This window comes from Cibotium barometz, chromosome 47, assembly GCF_041138505.1.
Source record: "Cibotium barometz isolate CiBa-2024 chromosome 47, ASM4113850v1, whole genome shotgun sequence".
Taxonomy (NCBI): Eukaryota; Viridiplantae; Streptophyta; class Polypodiopsida; order Cyatheales; family Cibotiaceae; genus Cibotium; species Cibotium barometz.
Window position 1 is genome coordinate 34,321,407 of NC_141092.1, and position 21,859 is coordinate 34,343,265.

A 21,859-nucleotide genomic window follows, 5' to 3' on the forward strand; every position below is an offset into this window, starting at 1 on the left:
TAATTTTTAAAATGAAGAAACCCCTCCATATGCATCTTGAACTCGTCACATCTCTTAAAATGAATAAATCCCCCTTTTGTGTGCATCTTCAACTCACATCTCTTAAAATGAAGAAACCCCCCCTTCATGTGAATCTTCAACTCCTCACATCTCTTATTCTAGTGAACAAAAGTGAGTTGCATAAAGCAAGCACACATTCTTATAAAAAAATTAAAACACCTTGGGCCATGTGCGCATCTTGGAGCATGCGTATGAGTTTCTATCACAAAGCATGTAAAGACCTGGAAGAACTTTCCCAACATGAGGCGATAAGAGCTACATCTACGTATACTAAACAAAGCAACAATTGAAATATGCTACATGTAGCTCTTATCACCAACATGAGGTGATAAGAGATACAACTACATATGCTAACAAAGCAACAATTGAAATAGGAGGAGTAAAAAGAGGAAGGACTGGTGAGGGAGAAAAAAGTAAGAAATAGGAGGAGTTTTTTTGTACAAGTCTCAATAAGTATAATGGGTAGTAGCAAGTAGAAGTAGGAAGCATTTAGATGATGTCTATTCCAACATCTATAAATAGGGATCCAAGTAGGAAGTAGTCAATAAATTGAGTGACTGAAACTGAGCAATACCAAAAACTAAGCAAAACCCATTGGAATACCAGTTCAAAGAGCGAGCAAGACTATTGAATCAACTTCATATATTTAGGCATTCTTTATCCACTATACTGGTATTAGAATTGTTTTACTATTCTTAGAGTCATGCCTCCTCAAGAATTAATACAACTACTTATTGTTGACTGCATTATGTCATATTGATAGCTTGCTTCCATGCATGTATTGACTACAAATATTCACAATTTAAACTAACATTCATTACTAATAATTAAAACTCGAATCGATAGACACAGCTTCGACATAGCATTAACAAAATTATTTGTTTTTAAAGTTGCATAACTCATGGTCAATAATAAGCAATGATAATCACATGTACAACTCTTCACATCGATCATTTATAAAGATACTCCTTTTTTAATGCCAATCTCCCTTCCATGCATTATATCTCTTGTTTAAGGATATTTCTTTAGCCATTTTTTCCACATAGATTGGCAAGTAGCTACATGGAAACATGAATGTGACAATGAAATGAGTGCTCATTCCTTAAACCATTCTATAGAGACCATAATTTGCAAGTGAAACTTCAAGTAATAAAATGACACACAAAATGTGTAGCTTGCAATGGCGCTACCAATGGTCATGACATAAATAAAGATAACCACCGAAATAGTATATGTCCATAAACAAGTAAGTGTAGTGAAGGTGTATCTCACTAGTCAAAAGGGCTCACAAATAGACCTCTTCTCATCATCTATGTCCTCTTCTTCCATCTGCACCACCAACTCTCACTCTCTTACTAGTTGAAGCCATGCTAAAGCTTGTACAAGAGGTACAACCAAGGCATCCACTATAGAGATGTCTGATTCGAAGGAGAAACATGGCATTTTAGAGGCTGAAAAGCCCTCATAAGGAGACTTGTTCCACATCCTATCTCCAACACAAGACCACTTGCAACATATAATAACCCTAGGATGCAGGAAATGAAACTATTAGAGCACTCCAAACCACCATGAATAGAAGTCATGAATGTAGGAAATGAAACTATTAGGGCACTCCAAACTGCCATGAATAGGTTGTGATGATGGTGTAGAAGTCTTATGGACATCTGGTATATAATGTGTCTAGACATCATTGATGCTTGTCAAATAGATGTTGATTACCTGCAACAAACATGGTGAGCCTGCCTCCGCAATGCTTTCACAAAAGTGAAATTGTGCATAAAAAGAGTAAACATAACAGTGTCTCAGTGTATCATGTAATCATGATGAATAGCTCACTAGCTTTAATATATTAATCTAAGAATCTTTGTAGTGCATGCTAGAGAGACCACACCAACCATGCAAAATGTATTTCAAACAAATAAATATATGGTACTTTAACCATGCAAAATGTATTTCGAACAAATAAATATATGATAGTTAGGTTTCTTATTGTCAATCCATCTCCAAGGCACGATGCATATCTATAAGGGAGCTTGTCCTGCATGATTACTCTCCCAATCACCTTAAGGTCATGCACTCTTATGTAGCACTCCACCTTAGTAAGGCAAGGGCCTACAAGATAACACCACAAAGTTTTCGATTGGCATGCACTTACAATATCAAAGTTAAGAGAAAGACACAATGCATGTATTGATGCTCAAGGACATAGAAGAACCAGTCACCCACTATTTTCTAGGCTTGATGCTACAACAATCATGACATGCTACTCACTCAATCTATTCCATGGTGAAATCCCTCTTCTATTCTACATGCTTTCATCACTCGGGAAGTTTAGTATATCAAAATCCACTACACCCACTTCAGCTTTCTTCCCATCTTGATGTATTCCTTTGTCGAGGCCACAATGGACAAGAAGAACTCATGTATCTTGGCATCGTACACATTGTTCTTCTTAGAAATAGAAAGATCACACCCTATCTCAATGTAATCTCCCATGACACAACCATATCTAATGGGAGATCCATGAGCTAAAGTAATCTCCCATGACACAACCATATTTAATGTGGGAGATCCATGAGCTAATGTAACATCTAGAAACATAGTGGACCTCCACATTTGCCAAGGATGTAGTGTCTCTTTAAACCAATGCAAAATGGACTAATACAGCCAATAAAATGTGAGCTCGAGGAGGCAAATAGTACACATGATTTTGTTTACATACACATACCATCACATAACCCATAGATCTCTTGAGGAGCGACATTTAATGTTGTGGGTCCACGTGTAGGGCATGATGATGAGTTATCCTCATCCTCAATAAATATATATGAAAAATAAATGCAACATTCTTCAACACATTATTTATAAGGATATAGCACATCAGAAAGATAGATAGTAAAAAAAAGTGTAATAGGTAATGTAATCAATAGAGAATGGAGAGAAGTTAAAATTCTGAGATAGGTACAATGCGATGGTGATTCGAAGGGTTCACTATAAGTAAACCCTCTATATCACATGCGTTCAAGGCCTATTTTAAAAATCCCTTATCTGTGAAGTTTTCAAGAATAAAACATACCCTTTTTCTATTCAACTTGTGAATACCCCCTTTAAATGGTACCCCTCTGTATGTAAAAAATGTGTAAATAAGGGATTTTAAAAATCCCTTCTATTGAACCCACGTGCTACACTTACATATTTATGAGTGACCACCCCCCCTAGGATGGTGATGTCCACCTCTACACTCTCAAGTAGAGCTTAGATAGCAATCTAGACAGACTCTGGATTGAGAAAGTAGCTAAGCGTAGAGTGTGTAGATACTCACAAGTATTGGATGCCTTAGATTGTGATAACTATATCAATATATAGTGTTATAGGTAGTGTGGTAGGCACATAACAATACGGATGATTACATGGCATAGACACGATCCACCCCCTCAAAATGTAGCCAATCGACCACCACCACAACTACTATTTGAACCCTAACCATCCCCTAACCAATGATCATAATAACAAATCCATTGGTGTCTAAGCTTGGGTTCCCACCAAAAATATGTGCACCAATGGCTTCTTCTCATAAAGGTGGCCTTTACAAATGTGCACCAAACATAGATGGGAGATACATGCTAAGAGGCGGGCATTGAGTGTACACTAATACCCCCCCGCAATGTCTATCCGAAGGTAGGCCCAAAGGCAGATTATGTTCTTTGCCCAATGCCAAGTTGATGAAGATGCCAAGTGCGCTGATCCTTCCCAATGCCAAGTTGATGAAGATGCCAAGTGAGCTGATCCTTCCCAAGTGCTGTGATGAAGATGCCAAGTGAGTTGATCCTTCCCAAGTGCTTTGATGAAGATGTCAGCAGAGTTCTACTCTTGCATATAATGATATTGAATCTTAATGTGCTTTGTTCGAGCATGAAACATAGGGTTCTTGGCAATAGCCATGTAGCTTTGGTTATCACATTGCAAGGTTGTAGCTCCTAATTTGAACTTCTGTGTCTACTAAAATCCTCCTCATCCATACTGCTTCACAAGTAGAAAAACAAGATGGTTTGTACTCAGCTTCTATAGAAGAAAGTGACATTGTAGGGGCTGGTTTTTGTTGCTCCAAGACAAAGCACCATAACCATGGAAAAAATAATATCCAAAATTGATTTCTTGGAATCTCCTACCCAATATAAATCCTAGTAACCTATAAGAGCATCACCTATACTTTAAGTAATGCTATACTTAAGAGTACCTTTGATGTACCTAGGTACTTGCATCACTTACCTACACTGTAAGTGATGCTATACTTAAGAGTATCTTTGATGTACCTAAGCACTCACATCCCTTTCTTCCAATGAATCTCCTGTGGCTTGTTAGAAAATCCGCTCAAAAAACCAATTATAAAGCTGATATCAAGTCTAGTGTTAGTGAAAAAAAATTAACTCCCCACCTTCCTGTACTTCTTGATGTCTACTAATGGTGAAGAATCTTCTGCATAAATCTTCATGTTCACCTCCATAGACATTAACACAAGTTTATAGTTGGCTATCCCAAATGCTATAAGAATCTCCCAAGCATACTTTTGCTGTGAAGATCTTGCCTGACTCTTGCCAGAACTCAATCCCCAAACAGAAATACATAAGACCCAAGTCTCTCATCTCAAACTCATGTCTTAGCTTATCTGCTAGATGATCATTTCTTTATTGTCACCTATGATGTTTAAGTCGTCTACATACAGGACAATCTTGCCGTGCCTTTTTAGAACATGCAAATATTAGCTTACTTTTTGGAACTAGACTTGAATTAGGAGAGATGCCCCACTCTGAGGTGTCAAAAATTTATTTTTTTGGTATTTCCTTTGGTCCTTAGTCCACTCTTCATCTTATGTGAGGATTTACTCATTTTTGGAAAAATTTTCTTTATTTCTTCTATTTATCTCCTCCACACATTTGGATGAATTTGATTGGTCCCTCAGAACCTTAACTTAAAATTTTTCGAAAATCTGGACCCCTAGGATAAGGCCTTTTGAACATATTATAATTTATTTCTAATGCACCTTCTGAAAATCTTTTTGAACTTCTGTTTTGGGGGAATTTATTTTAATAAGAAGAGATATTTTTCCATCCAAAAATATCTAAAATCTGAATAATCTCTCTCTAGAACATTTTCTCTCTCTCTAGGTAAAAACAGGTAGAAACAAGATCTTTTATATTTCTGAAGAGGGATTTGATTACGGGGGAAGATACTGGATATCTTGAGGGGCTGGGGAGGAATCTTACATTCTCTTCGACTTGAAAAACGCGAGATGTCCTCATCTCGCAAACTGGGAGTAATCCCGCAACAACAGTTTGGCTTCTTTCTCCCAGGTGGCGTCTTCAAAAGGATAGAACTTCCATTTGACCAACAATTCTCTCAAAATTCTGTTCTTGAGAACCTTTTCTCGAACATCAAGGATTTCTTCAGGTTGGAGTTCCATCTGCCCTTGGGTTGAAGAAGTTAAGATTTCATCATCAAGCACATGATTTAGGTGGCTTGGTATATACTTTTTAAGAAGGCTAACATGAAATACATTATGTACTTTGAGATGAGGAGGCAGAAGAAGCTCGTAGGCTAAGTCACCTACTTTCTTTGTAATCAGATATGGTCCACAATATTTGGGGGATAACTTTTTGTACTTCCCAAGAGATAGAGAACTTCTTTTGGGGCGTACCCGAATGAAGACCATATTTGCTTCTTCGAATTTTCTCTCTGACCTCTTCTTATCTGACCTCTTCTTATCTGACCTCTTCTTCTCTGACCTCTTCTTTGAATTTTCTCTCTGACCTCTTCTTATCTGCATACTGCTTTTGTCTATCCTGGGCAGCTTTTATATCTTTGCGAATTGACTGCATCTGTTGCTCCATGTCATCAAGCATCTATCTGGACATCTCGACCCTAATCAATGGGTCGGACCAAGTTAATGGAGTTAAGCAATCTTGTCCATACAAAGCTTTGAAAGGGCTCATCCCAATACTTCTATGATAACAAGCATTGTAGGCGAACTCGACTAGGTGCAGATAGCTTAGCCACTTCTTGGGTTCCCTGCCACCAAAGCATGACCAAAGTATATCTTTGATTACTTGGTTCACCCTTTCAGTTTGACCATCGGTCTCGGGGTGGTAAGCTGTGCTGAGATCCAAGCAAGTTCCTACTGCTTTAAAAAATGCAGTCCAGAATCTTGACGTGAATTTGAGATCTCGATCACTTACTATTCTTCTGGGTAGGCCATGCAATCTGAAGATTTCTTTGAGGAACACTCTGGCCACATCCACTGCAGTGTAGGTTTCTTTTACTAGAATCAGATGGAAAACTTTGGTTAGTCTATCAACTACCACGAAGATGGAGTTGAGGGTCTGCATTCACCTTCTTTGGCACATGTTGAGATCCTTCCAAGTGAAGATCCACTTTAAGCTCTGATGATCTGTCATCAAAGTGAATCTTTGACCCATTAGGTAATGTCTCCACAATTTCAGGGCATATACTACTGAAAGTAGTTCCAAGTCGTGTGGATAGCATAATTTCTCTCATGCGTTCTGAGTTTTCGGGATTCATAGGCCACTGCATGACCTTCCTGCATGAGTGCACCTCCTATGGCAAAACCACTGGTATCAGTTAGCAAGAAAATGAAATCATTCTATCTCAAGTGAGATACGAAATTTGAAATATTGTATCTCTAGTGAGATACAAAAAGTGAGATACTATATATATCTTGGACAACAAAAGAAAAATGAAATAATTCTTTCTCGGGCAAGATACAAAAAAAATGAAATAATGTATCTAGGAATTCTAATATTATCTATCTCGATCGAGAAACTAGAAACAAAGAAAAAAGCTCAAGTGACAAATAACTAAATAGAACGTATCTCTGGCAAGATATATATTCTAATATTATCTCGTGCGAGATAACAAAAATAAAGAAAATGTTGTCGATGGCCACGTTTCTCACCCGAGATAGCTGGGCCTTAAAATTCCCAATTCTTTCTTCTTCCTCAGATTTTTTCATTTGTGCTTTTTGTGACTGTCCCTATATCGCCCCTATCTCACCATATTCGCCAATCTCACCCTCGAGCTGTCATCACCTATTATTGGCACCCTCAAGTTTGCCATCTATCGCCGTATTCACCTCAAGTTATGGAGGGTCCCACGAGCTGTGCTATCGGAGCATGAAGTTGTTGCCCAAATGCCTCACCCTCTCTTCCATTTTCCTTTTATTGCTTAAAGATCACACACAGAAAGAGAAATAAAGAAATAAAGATTAAGTGTATGCTAAAGAGAGAGATAAAGAAAGGGTGTACTAAAGAGAGAGATTGAAATAAGGAAATAAAGAAAGCCTGATTAAGCATGTACAAAAGAGAGAGATTGAGAGAAAAAAAGAAATGGCACATTTCATCATTAAAACGAAAAATAAAATAGAAACAAAACAAAGTCATCTCACTTGGGTGATACAATATCCATGGAATCCCATCACGGAATACCAAGAAACATGGAACATGAAAGGGCGAGGGGGGAGAGAGAGATAGAGAATGGGAGAGGGTTTTTTAGAGAGAGAGAGAGAGAGAGAATATTAAGTGTGTACTATAGACCCAATGGGCTGGCATATCTCATCATTAAACGAAAAATAAAATAGAAACTATTATGGCTCACCCTAACCCTCCTTGACACACATCCAAAAAGAGATTACCTGGTGAACCACAACTGTCGTGAGGATCTTTTCAATGGCCGAACTCGTAACCCTTGAGGTCTCCAAGCTCTACAACTCCTTGAGAAGCAATTCCACCGCGCCTCCTGCAAGCATTGTCACACTGCCTGCCGCGTTGCACTATGGGTACTCGTACCTCCTCTCACCTCACTTCACTCACACACACTCACTAGCATGCATTAGGGAGAGATATTAGCAAGAGGATTAGGAAGAGCAAGACTCAATTGCACAATGGGAGAGTGTGTTGTATTATGAGAGATATTCACTTATATACATGGCCATAAGTGCTCAGTGTTCACACTCACTTAAACTGTGGTCGACCGGGCACTTTAAGCTCATAAGAGGCCTAATGCTATTACAATGACTACTCTCATAATATATCCATGAAGTACATCACTTAGGACTTCATCCTAACTTGCCACCACACACTCTTGAAGCGGGAATCGCCATAAATACTCTATCACACCATTACGGGCACCCTTCCAAGTTGTAGCTTTGGACACTATTACTTCATATCTTGAATGTATGACCCTTTGGTGTATCTATCATGACTCCTTGATGTAAGATAATGGTAGTAGCTCTTGTTAATCCTAGAATTGGATTAACAGAAACAAAGCAAAGTCATCTCACTTGGGTGATACAAAACTATGCGTGGAATCCCATCACGAATACCAAGAAACATGGAACATGAGAGAGAGAGAGAGAGAGAGAGAGAGAGAGAGAGAGAGAGAGAGAGAATATTAAGTGTGTACTAAATACCCAATGGGCTGGCATATCTCATCATCAAATCGAAAATAAAATAGAAACAAAACAAAGATATCTCACTTGGGTGATACAAAACTATCCAAGGAATCCCATCATGGAATACCAAGAAACATGGAACACGAGAGGAGTGAGAGGGGAAGAGAGAGAGAGAGAGAGAGAGAGAGAGAGAGAGAGAGAGAGAGAGAGAGAGAATAGGAGAGGTATATCACTCTCCAAAATATCAAGCATGGGGCTAATGAGCATGTTTAAGAGGTCTCCCTCAGCTACATCACATGGAGAGAGAGAGAGAGAGAGAGAGAGAGAGAGAGGAGAGAGAGAGAGAGAGAGAGGAGAGAGAATGAATGAGGGGGAGAAAGAGTGGGAGAGAGGGGAGATAGATACTATGAGAGCAAGAGAGATTACAAGCGAGATAATGTGAGGGGAGAGAAAGAGATAGATAATGTGAGAGCGAGAGAGGAGAGAGAATGAATGACGGAGAGGGAGAGAGGGAGAAAATGTAAGAGAAAGAATGTGAGAGAGAGAGAGAGAGAGAGAGAGAGAGAGAGAGAGAGATGACTTGTGGCACCGCACAATTTTTATCATGGCTCGTGTGGCATGTCTAGAGACCATCCTCGAGATGATCACACTCTTAGAGGCTTCCTGCAGTCAGCTTCATGTGGACAGAGAGATACCCATCCCTCTATCATGCATCTTATTGCATCGTTGGAGAGCATGTTGGAAACTCCACGTTCCCTCAAGGATGATGTAGAGTCTTTTGATAGCATGGCTAGAGACGTAGTATGGTGAACGGGTATGTCGCAACTTATCTCATCAAGAGGTATCCAGAGTGCCATGGCCTGTCTATCAAAGAAAGCACATTATAGATGTTCATTTGTGAGAATGGGCAAGTCGCGGAGGACTGCAAGGTCACTTAAGGTAGCTTGGGCTATGGCAACCCACTTAAGGTAGCTTGGTGTACGCATGCAGTTATGGCAGCCCACATTCTATGCGATATGTGGCTTATTATGATGACATGCCCCATCATCATGAGATTTTGATCTACTTTGCCTAGCACTTATATGCCAAGTTTTTGTTGGGGCTTGAGGTAGATTACCATGATCATCAACCTAGCACTGGCCACAGTGTAGGCCAGCTTTAGGACTAGGACAAGAGGGGAGCAAGCTAGGCATCTCCCCCCTACACTTCATACACCACGTAGTTTGGAGATACTCCCTTTTGCCACAGTGCATGAGCTTGGAGTACAAATAGGTCACCAATCCATCATGCTATAGAGTCTATTGGATATGTGGTGGCTCTCTACCATAGTATTCTCCCAAATCCTTCTAGAGTAATTCAATTATGATGAGTATTTCTACGTTGGGAAGTTTTCCACACCAATATTTTATCTTGTTTGTGCATGGCCCCATATTGTTTCTTCATACCTAGCTTTCTACTTCAAGACATGCCATGGAGAGACTTGAGGCACCATCACCTTCCCCTCCACCCACTAGCCATGTAAGTGCATTGTTTAAATTAGTTTCCCTTAATCAAGTATGCTTTCTTGTATTTATCTTCATATTGATCACTTTCACTTTTCAAGATGCCAAGCTAGATGAGCTGCATCAAAACAGGTGTCTCAACTCATTGTGGAGTTGCAGAGTGGGACTAGGAGCTGGAGCACCAGAGAGAGTTGGTCTGAGAGGTGGATCTAGAGAGATGGATCGCATACTACTACGTAGAGTACTATATGAGGGAGTGGGCTAGACTTGGCAGAGATGTAGCTTCCCCATCATGTGATGCCTAGCATCGTGATCTATCCCCTACCGCCAGACTCTTTGCTTGCAAAATCACGTGCAGATGTCAGTCTCAGCTTGTAGAGTTTGCCCTTAGCGAGTTTGACACTTAGGACTGGTACAGATTAGGGTTCCACCACCAGTTTCACCTTTATTGCCTTTTCTAGAGGATTTTGACATTCTTGTATAGATGGATTTATCACCTGAGGAGGAGGAGGCATAGAGAGCATAATGGACTCACATTAATGAGCTTATTTTGCAACCTAGATAGGTGGCCTTATGCACCCCAGTCAGACTAGGGATCTTGGTGGACCAAGGGCTCGAGATGCATCTTAAGTCAATGGATCAATCCACACATGGTCGTTTTGCTGCTCGAGTCTACGTTGACCTCTGCTTATGAGAGATGAGACATGAGCATAGAGACACTATGATTGACCAAGAGCTTAGTGATGCAACTGTTGCTACACGTGGTAAGTCAGCCATGGGCAGAGGAGCATGTCACTCAAAGGACCATTGTAGAGTGGGCTATACACGAGTCGAGAAGCAGGCAGTGGTGGGCACGTCATCTTAGAGCAGCTTATCAGGTCCTCTTAGATGAGGATCAACCATCATGTATATGTATATTCGATCATGTTTTTGTATTAGCCAGTTGTATACGCCATTTGTATCTATGACCTCATGTTTCTATATATGACATCCACTAGTTGTATCACACATTTTGTTTTATATATTGGACTCTGTCATTTTTCCATTTTGTATTTTTAAAAAGTTTATATATGTAAGGCGCCATGTTGCGATGTCCTCCCGAAACCTACTCTTTTTTTGCGTAGGCAACCCCATGGACCCACTGACAAAGTTTCACCCCCATCGGATGTCATATGGGTGTGATGTCCTATCCAAACTTGCTCTTTTTTACATAGGGGACCCCTTGGGCACTATGCAAAAAAGAGTAGCCGGTAACACACCGGCATGCCCATCTAACATCGATGGGGGTGAAACCTTGCAACAACTGGGGGGGCGGAGCAGCCCCATGGACCCACTTGTAAAGTTTCACCCCCATCGGCGGATGTGTGATGTTCTACCCAAACCCACTTTTTTGCATAGTAGACCCTTTGTATAGTATGCAATAAAGAGTGAGTGGAAACACACCATCACACTTATTCGATGGGGGTAAAACTTTACAAGCAGGGGGTAGCAGTCACTTGAGATAGAGAAATAGAACTTGTGTTATGTGTGCAATCTCTCTCTCTCTCTTATGGAGTTCTTAGTGTGGTTTAATCCACTTTAATTATGTTGCTTAATCTATGTCCTTCACCATGATCAATCCCATTTTTGGATTGTTAATAGCATCAAAGAAACATTTTTCATTTTTCGTATCTCACTAGAGATATATTATTTCATTTTCCATTTCACACCCAAGATACATTATTTCAATAATCTGTATCTTGACTGAGATATAATTATTTATATTTATTTGGCATGGCAACATGATTGGGCAATCTAGTTAGCATCTCCACATAGCTCGCCTGAGATATGTTGAGATGCTGACTCGATTGCCCGGTCATGGTGCCATGTATCTTGCTTGAGATATGTCGTGGAAATTCTTGCCCGACCTAGGTGGTTGTGACATATCTCGAGCCAGATGTGGCAATGTGTGATTGACTTTGTGTATAACTCGCCCAAGATATGCTCGACATGGATTCAGGAAGCTTGAAAATGTCCCACTTTTGTCCAAAGTGCCTAGCTTATCATGCTAACACCCTTGGATTCATTCTTCCTAAACATGTTCAATAAAACCAACGATTTCCTTAGGTCACATCCCTCCGTTTTTTCAAACTTACAACACATATAACATACAAAAAGTAAATATATTTAACTATACTTTTTCAGTATCTTTTAAAAAGAGACATTCACAATATTTAATAAGAAGAAGAGAGATACTTTATACTTTATTTATCAGCATGTAATTTAAATTTTAAAAAAATGTACATCTTTAAATCTGACTAAGCATCAATTTGAGTGGGGGGAAGGAAGTAATTTTAGGATATTATTATAGCCAAAATCATAGGCATAATGCATACATAGAGTTAAAGTGACTTTATGATTACGCTCCCATAATGCATACATAGAGTTAAAGTGACTTTATGATTACGCTCCCACTAGGCAATATTTAGACTAAAAAAGGATCCCTAGGGGCTTCACCTAAAAATATGTAAGTGTAGCATGTGAGTTCATCAGGAGGGGTATATTAATTTAAAAACGTTATAGAATTACATTTATAGGAGAGGCTTTTAAACCAAATTTGCAAAAAAAATCGTTAGTTTATGTAGGAAAAGGGATCATTATATTCACAAAAGTATGTAAGTGTAAGGAGTTTTTTAAATACTCCTTGAACGCACGTGATACATAGAATTTCTTCATAGTGCACCCCCCGAGAAAAGGACTTTTTAAGAAGAGACATGTCATTACTTTGCTAAAAAAAGGGGGTTAGTGGTGAACCTTATGTATCTTATGTCAAATCCTCAATACGTAGCATACCATTAGAAAGCCCTTGAAATGTAGATTCTAGATCTACCACCTCTGACAAGTTTGGAATTGATATGCTCAAGTTATGCCTTCCATACTAAATGATAGATTCTAACGATTGTGACATCTATGTAACATAGATATCACAATCATTTAAACCTACCTTTTAGTGTGGACGACATAACTTGAGCATATCAACTCCAAATTTGTTGGAGGTGGTACGTTTAGAATAGAATTTCCAACGGTATATCACATGTGGTGGTTTAACATAAGATTCATAAGGTTTACCGTGGCCTTCTTTTTCTTGTAAATTGATGACATGGCTCTTCTTAGAGGGCCCTTTTTCAGTCCAAAATTTTCCTAATGAACTTATTCTCTTTGTTAAACATGAACTAAAATCTGAGAGAGCCTTTAGACATTCTCATTTGTGTAATGAATGTTTGTGTGCTTTTCTACTTGAGAGCTTTAATGGTATGTGAGGTAAGGTGGACCCAAAAGCAGCATCTCGAGATAACGTTGTGTTTTAGGTAGTAAAGTACACTTATTAAGTATCTTTTAAAGTATAATCTAGGTGAATCTAAAGATTTTTCAAACATATATTATTTTTGGAATTCTTGATATATAGTATCTAATATGTTATAAAAAATCTTAAGTGCTTTAATGACTGCTAAAAAGGACAAAAAGAAAACCACCTAACTATGCTAAAAAGGACAAAAAGAAAACCACCTAACTATGCTTTTACCACTTCGATTTTGTCGAAGAACTTTGGGGTTCCCTTCCTTCATCTTTGCCTAGAGCCAAATTCTCAGGGGTTAACTTGGGGCGCTCATAAGCCGCACAAACGACATTGGGGTCACTCAAAAATGCAACAAAGGTTTGTATGCTCCCATGGCTCATTCTTAACCCATCGAATCTCTACCTTTCACGTATTAGCTTTAGAATTAATACGGTTATCCAAGTAGCAACCATCAAAGAAACTATAATTGATTTAATGAACCATTCGCAGTTTCATAGTACAAGAGAGTTTATACTTACACATGCATGGCTTAACACTAGTTTGATAGTTTAGCATTTCTCTTCTAAGGCATGTTTTCATGAAAGGCATGTCTTCATGAATGTTGCAAACCTTATTAAAATGATAAAAATAACCTTAAATATAATTGATAAATCACCATGAGTAGAGGTATATCCAGCATTATAATCCAAACAGGTTACGAGTTTACTATGTAGGTTCCTACATGCAAGAAAAAAAGAATCACGACTCATTGTGAAAGCTCTTGCGTCCCTTAATGCTCGCCACATACGAATAGTATCTACCATATGAATAGTATCTACCATACGATATTGGACATGGGGTTTGCAAAAGATCCTGGAGCCTTGAGGAAATCCCCAAAAGCTCTGGCAAAGATCGCTATTTTTCCATGCTCTAGCCATTTCGCTCCCTATAAATATGATGGCATAGCCACATCTTGAGGATGGTAGAGGGCCCTTTAATTCTAATAAGAGAGAGAGAGAGAGAGAGAGAGAGAGAGAGAGAGAGAGAGAGAGAGAGACTTTCCCGCATCATGCACATGCCTCCTTGGAATTAAGCTATCAAGTTTTTGAAAGTTTCAAATGCATTTTTTTCCCTAAGGTAGGCCAACAACCAATCTGAAACCGGAGACTTTTAAAAGAGCCATGGCGTAGGACGATCAAACAGCCAACAACCAATGAGAATAGTCTAGAGGGTTGCTGGCTGATATACCTACTGAAAGATACACTTTCCTAGTTTTGTCTCAATGTTGGACCCTTTGCTGTCCCAACAAGCAACAAAGGTAGAAGCTGTCTTGCAGGCGTGACACGATGAGAAGAGAGAGAGAGAGAGAGAGAGAGAGAGAGCCTATAAAGAGAGGGACGGGCCTTATTCCTCTGATCAGCAATCACAAAAATCAACCAAAGTCGAGAGAGAAGGTTGATCAGCTATCACCTTTTGAGAGCAACTGCTGCTTCTTTTGCTTGCTTTCAATTGATCCCCCGTTGCAAAAGCGATGGTGGGCGTTGCAAGTCGTAAATCCGAGCAATTATTCTCATCCGTGTATCAATGCAGCTCGGAGGGTAGAGAGAAGCAAACAGTGGTGTCGGATCTGGACGGGACCGTATTGAGGGGCAACAGCTCCTTTCCATACTTCATGTTGCTTGCATTTGAAGCGTCCGCCGGGTTGGTGAGGTTTGCAGCTCTATTGTTGTTGTCTCCGGTAGTATGGTTGCTGTACCACCTTGTGTCGGAGGCGGCGGCCGTGAAGCTGCTGATTTTCGTGTCGTGCGCGGGCGTGCGGGAGGCGGAGATAGAATCGGTGGCGCGGGCGGTGTTGTGCAAGTTTTATTTGGAAGATGTGCACCCGGAGACGTGGAGGGTGTTTTCCTCTTTTGGGAAGCGATACATTCTGACGGCCAATCCGCGCATCATGATCGAGCCCTTCGCCAAAGAGCACCTGGGTGTGGACGGCGTGATCGGCTCTGAGCTGGAGGTTAGCCAATCCGGGCGCGCCACCGGCTTTGTCAAAAGCCCCGGTGTCATGGTGGGCGCAAACAAAGAAGCGGCCCTCAAGAAGCAATTCGGAGATGCGTTGCCTCACGTTGGCTTGGGTAGTGACTACCCTTTCTTGGCAGCGTGCAAGGTACTTCATCCCTTATCACGTTTGTCTTGGAAAGCTATTCAATAATTGGCAATTTATGAGGCCTTTGTTTTTTCTAAAGCTAGAAGTTACACCATTACCCTACTATATGAGGACTCTAATCCACGACCTCTTGATTACCCTACGGTATTAGGGCTCCAACCTACGACCTCTTGTACGACCTCTTGGTTACCTTACGGTATTAGGGCTCGAACCTACGACCTCTTAGTTACCCTACGGTAGTTACCCTACGGTATTAGGGCTCGAACCTACTACCTCCTGGTTACTTTGAGTGATGATGATCTAAGCCACTCGAGCAAGTGCTTGTTGACATGAGATCTTTTCTTTTTCATGGTGGTGTGGCTATATATAGTCCCGGCAACACTGTTAGGTCTGTGGAGTAGGCATGGAGGTATGCCATACTCATATTCCACCGTCACATTAGAGTTATTAAATTCTCATTCGATTTTTCCATTTATGGAGTCATATGCCAGTTAGATTAAATTCTTTATTTTCAAAAGCTACTTTCTCTTTTATATTCACACATAAAGGCCTAACGAGATATTCTATCACCTATTATCTATCAATTAGAGTATCCTTTTTGCAACTGTATTAAGAATGAATGAATCACGTTATAATGTTAACTTAATTGTAGGCTAAGCAACCCATAATCCATATTTGATGATTTGAAGAAATCTCAATCCCATTTGAAAAATGGGATTAAGGTGAACCTATCAAAGATTTTTATCAAAACTCTTTCGTGGGATATATTGTTGGAATGATATTTAAGAGTAAAATTTAAATCTATAATCTCCAACAAATTTGGAGTTAATATGCTCAAGATATAGCCAAAACTATATTTAAAAAGTTGATTCCTAAAGTGTGATATTTTTCCCAATTAGTAATAATAATATGCTTCCAATACTATGGATCATTCTTTTCTTAATAGTGTCGCAAAAACAAAACCTTATTGGTAAATCTAGAGCAAGATCTCTTCACTAATCAATCTTTTATCTGTACTTGCAGGAGGGTTACATTGTGCCTCGTTTCCCCAAAGAGAATACACTACCCCAAAGCAAGCTACCTAAACCCTTAATCTTCCATGACGGTAGATTAGTAAAGAAGCCAACACCATCATGGGCCTGTGTGATGCTAATATGGCTACCAATTGGGTTCATGTTATCAATAATAAGGGTGGCAGCATGCTCTTTACTCCCGATGAGCATAGTGTACTACGCATTGAGAGGCTTGGGGGTGAAGGTGATAGTGAAGGGAACAGCACCAGCCTGTGTGAAGAAGGGGGGCAAGCACGGGGTATTATTTGTATGCACACACAGGACGTTGCTAGATCCAGTGATTCTGTCGTGCGCGATTGGGCGGCCGGTCAGTGCAGTGACCTATTCACTGTCACGGGTGTCTGAAATCATTTCACCGATTCCAACAGTGAGGCTGACAAGGGACAGGGAGAGGGATGCAGCAAACATCCGAAAGCTTCTACAGGAAGGAGATCTGGTGATATGCCCGGAGGGGACTACATGCAGGGAGCCCTTCCTGCTTAGGTTTAGCGCGCTCTTTGCCGAGCTAGCAGACCACCTCGTCCCCGTGGCCACGAACAGTCGCATGGGTATGCTCCACGCCACCACTGCCAGAGGGTGGAAGGGCATGGACAGCTTCTACTTTTTCATGAACCCTTGCCCCACCTACGAGGTCACCTTCTTGAAGGAATTGCCCAAGGAGCTCACTTGTGCTAGTGGGAAAACCTCCCATGAGGTTGCCAACTATGTCCAACGCATCCTTGCTGCCACCCTCAACTTTGAATGCACCAACTTTACCCGAAAGGATAAGTATAAGGCCCTCACTGGGAATGATGGAATGGTGAATAGCATGAGATCCTAAAGGAGAATAGCATGAGATCCATTTTAGCTATACAAGACGTTCATTCCATTGGAATGCATGTGTTTACCCTTCCAAGATTAATCTAATGAATATTAGAGTGTTTAAATCCACATCTTGAACTTTCCTTTAGCACCTACTACCCCACAACTACTTTCCTTTAAAGTAGTACACTAGCTAACAACTAAGGATCATGTAAGTCAAACATCACAATTAAGGAAGACTAATTAGTCCTTGGCACAAAAGCGTCGAGGGGTATTTTTGAGCTCTTGTATTGACTCTCGCGTTTTTTTAACTTATACATAGACTTTTTAATCAAGTATTATCGACACAAGTTTTTTTGCTCTCTCATACCTCCACAGTTAAAATCACCAATTAGTTTGTCAATATTTTGGAGCAACAATTGAAAACTATTTGGAATTTTCCTTAAGTTTCAAAAGGAAAAAAAAGTCAATTAGAAGAGTGCTAATCAAATTAAGTCTTGGCATTGTAAACCATTGTTTTATTAATAGTAGAAAGACACATATAAGCCACACGTCAGAGCATAGGCTTAGCAAAATGTGTGAAAAAACATGGATATTGCACCAAAATCAGAAAGAAAAACATGGATATTGCACCAAAATTAGAAAGAAAAATATGGATGCTACACCAAAAATCGTATAAAGTTTGTATAACTTGTTTTGGTCTTGTTTTAGAGACTTAACACACACACACACACACACACACACACACACACACACATAGTGCGCATACATATCATATTCCCAATATGTGTCTAAGAGTATCAAATCTATTCACAATCTTAAAGGTAGGTATTACACATGCCTTTAGTGATAAGAGCATAAACCATACCCTTTAAACCTTGAGAAGAAATTATTAGAGGAGAACTTTAAAGCTGAATTTTAAACCTCATTTACATCAAGAGTGTCTATGGCCATAAGAATGCAATTTTCATCTTGTTACGCATCCAACCCATAACTTTTAAGAAGGACATCCATATACTAAAGAGAATACAAGGGGGAGAGGGAGAGTTTGAGTTCCTTGCAAAAGAAAACACACACACACAAGAAAGTGCAAGGCACAAGAGAGAGATGGATGGCTGAATTTTCTTTTATCTTGTCTTCTCTTCTCTTCTCTACAAAGTACTCTCCGAGAATAGTCGGAGAGTGATCCACAATGTTAACCCAACTATATGAATGAGTTGGTGCTATAACTATGCCATAACTCTAGTACTCCAAAATGGATGTCACCCATTGGGGCAGCATATCAACCACCATAATCTCACCAACCATGCTAGTGGTATAAGTGCGAAAGCTATCACCCAAGTGGGTCATCCATGTCCACAGCACTAGTTGAGCTTGATATCTCAACACATATGGCATTTAAGTTCCCTTAATTTAAAAAAAAACCCTCTGTGCACTAAGGTGCTATCTAACATAATGTGACTGTTGTAATTTTTTACAAGCACTTAAATGTAGTTGAGAAAGTCAAATATTTAGAGGCCCTTTTTAGTTGTTTATGATTTAAGTGATGTATTTAGTCTATTTTATTATTTTAATATCTTAATGGTTGATAAAAAATGGCATAAGTAGTGAGAATTCAATTTGAAACTTGTGATGGATCTTAAAAATCTAACGTGTGTAGTTATCTACTTGGACAAAACTTACTTCTTGTTAGCTACATTTTTCCTTAATCCTCCTATTGTTAATTCACCCATTTTTTCTTTCTTCAATTCTATTATTGCTCTTTTAGATGTCCTTCTTCCTACTACTATAGCCTCAACCATTTGCCTTTCCTTGTCTTATATCTATGTTATTATATGAAAAGCGACAAAGGGCCCTTATTCAAAGGTAAACCCATATCTTTCTCTTGCTATTGCATATACATTAATTTATTTTTTAAATTGATAAGAATACTTGTATTATGAAAGGCAATATTCCACCTCCTCTTCCTTAGAGAGAGAGAGAGAGAGAGAGAGAGAGAGAGAGAGAGAGAGAGAGAGATCCCTCCTCCTTGAAGCCCACAAGAAGTCAAAATATTCTCATTTGCTCGAAAAAAGGCTAGAGAGAGAAAATAGGTCTAGAAAGAGAAGGTTAAGTTCTAAAAATCTCTTGGAATGAAAATTTTTCATTTAGCCAAACTCATCCACGTAATATTAAGGTAACTTTTTAAAGTTTTAAATAGTTTGTTTGGAGGGTTCATACGGGATCAAACTTCACAAAAACTTGAAAAGACAAAGGCCCCCAAACTCATAAAATCACTTGTATAGGTAATTGGAACCTTTTGTTACTTTAGGGATGTGTCAACCATGTCTAGCCACATAAGTCTCATGGAAACATGGAGGAAAAAGTGGTAAAATTTTACCTTAGACCCCTGTTAGATGCCTATATAGTTGCATAAAACACATGAGAGGATGGCTTCATGATTGGTGTGGAAGACTAGATCTACACATAATGCATATGCAATGAACCAATCAAATGAATGTACGTAATATGATTCTAAGTGTCCCATACCACATAGGCACGTTGCACATACACACATAGGATCATAAAAGATACAAGACATAAATGTGTTTGCAGGAGTAAGTATATGAAACCAATCTGATGTCCCATACCACCAGATTAATTCCATACATCACTTCCTTCAGAATAAAAATTTGAGCAAAGTGGCCAGTTCCCTCTGAAACTTAAATTTCGACACAAATTTTATCTATCTAGAAATTTTATTTAAGTTACTGAACTTGAAAGAATCTTAATGTTGAATCTATGGTTTATTAATTAGGTTGTTAGGTTGGAAAAATATTATAGAAATATTTATGAAAAAAGTAAAAAGAAGTGTATATATAGACATACCTCCATCGTTGTGGTGTCATTGAAATTATCTATCAAAAGAATTTTGACACTCAAAGGTACGTGAGTTGTTAAACAAAATCTACGAGAAACTTAACATTATAACAGATAAATTGATTATGGGGATAAGAAATACTAACCTTGAGTTGAAAAGCTACTAGAGAGGGTGTGAGATTATAAACAAAGAGTAGATAAAATTGATTTTTCAATATATCAAAAGTTTAAGCGCAAATATGAATGTGAATGACTAGTAACAATTCTAACAATCTTGATTAAGTAAACAAGTCTAGATGATGAAAGATTAATTTACATTTTAAGTTGAAATAAACTTGAATAATAAATATGAAACTTAGCAATCATAAGGTTGAGTCAAGCGCAAGAGAATCATACCTTTTTTACTGTGATGATGTTCTACATTGAGAAAAATGAGAAAGTAATGCGAATGAATCGAAAGATAATTATTATTCCAACGTAACTAGGGCTATATTAAATTATGACTTTATAAGGAATAAAATTAATAGTAGTATGGTTTGAGATTCTATGCACAATTATTTTATGCATGATCATTATTGTGAGGATAGAAATGAGAAACTTACTTGGAAGGTGTTCGAATCATTGTCTGAAAAATAAAACTTACATAGAAATATTGGAAGAATTATTCACTAAGTTATGTAGGATAGCAACTTACTTGCAAGTGTCGGATAGCTTTGCTACAAAATACATCATTAAAAAGGACACAAATATCACAAGCACAGGTTCGATAAATAACGACGGGTGCTAAATCTCATATGGAGATACTTGATTCTAGCAATGCAATCTCTTATTGTTTCTCCCTCCTCCTGCTTGAGGTTATATATTTATGCAATGGGGCTCAAGAATCCCACAATGAAGGTGTGTCTCAAGACCTCGTAGTAGGTTGGCATTTTTAAGTGGATTTAGAGACCCAAATCATTGGCATGCTTTACCTTTCAAGGCAAATTCTGAATAAGCAGATTTTGGTGGGATCATCAATCCGTCCCATGGCCTCATTGAGTCTAAAATTAGTGAATATGTGGTTCTATGCCTTGCAAATGTCAAATTCACATGAGGTTTCAAAGTGCTATTCCCCAATGCACTAAGGGATTGGGTCATTTTGACATGTGTAAGATGCTAAAAATAGAATTAGTTAGCTTTTGAGCCAGAAAAAGAGCAGTTTTCCAAAAATTGGACTATAAGAAGCCTCCTGATGACATGTATGTGTTGTAAAGAACTAGACACCTCTTATAAACAACATGTGTATACTATGTAGATATCAAATCTTTTCCCAATCGGAAAACCCTAAATACGCTAAATTTTCAATGGCACATAGGTGAGTATAGCCGGCTGGATTCAGACAAAATCTATCATCAAGACTAGTCAGTCTGGGTAGCCGAGAGGGCATTAGCTGACTTGGTTGTGGGGCAGGAGGAGTTTTCTTTTGTTTCCCCCGATTTATGTCTGCTTGATTCTCCTTCGTTGTTGCGCTCCCGATGGGTTCCTCCCTTAAAGTAGTGGCTTTGGTTTCCATGGTTTCTATTGAATCAGAATCATCTTCAGGATCATTCATATACACAGGGTCGTCTCCTATCCCTATATTAG

General features: G+C 39.0%; 1 protein-coding gene across 1 annotated transcript; it reads left to right on the top strand.

The window, feature by feature from the left end:
- The first annotated feature begins 14,711 nt into the window (after positions 1-14,711).
- LOC147611616 (glycerol-3-phosphate acyltransferase RAM2-like) lies at positions 14,712-17,755 on the top strand. The gene is made up of 2 exons (XM_086784692.1): positions 14,712-15,503; positions 16,527-17,755. The coding sequence occupies exons 1-2, from the start codon at positions 14,874-14,876 to the stop codon at positions 17,394-17,396; spliced, it is 1,500 nt and encodes a 499-aa protein (XP_086640818.1). The 5' UTR covers positions 14,712-14,873; the 3' UTR covers positions 17,397-17,755.
- Positions 17,756-21,859: the final 4,104 nt, after the last annotated feature.

Excerpts from the sequence above, each read along its gene's own strand:
- LOC147611616 (XM_086784692.1), top strand. The coding sequence starts at position 14,874 with ATGGTGGGCGTTGCAAGTCGTAAATCCGAGCAATTATTCTCATCCGTG. Across the intron at positions 15,504-16,526 it reads CTTTCTTGGCAGCGTGCAAG|GAGGGTTACATTGTGCCTCG; the intron begins GTACTTCATCCC and ends CTGTACTTGCAG.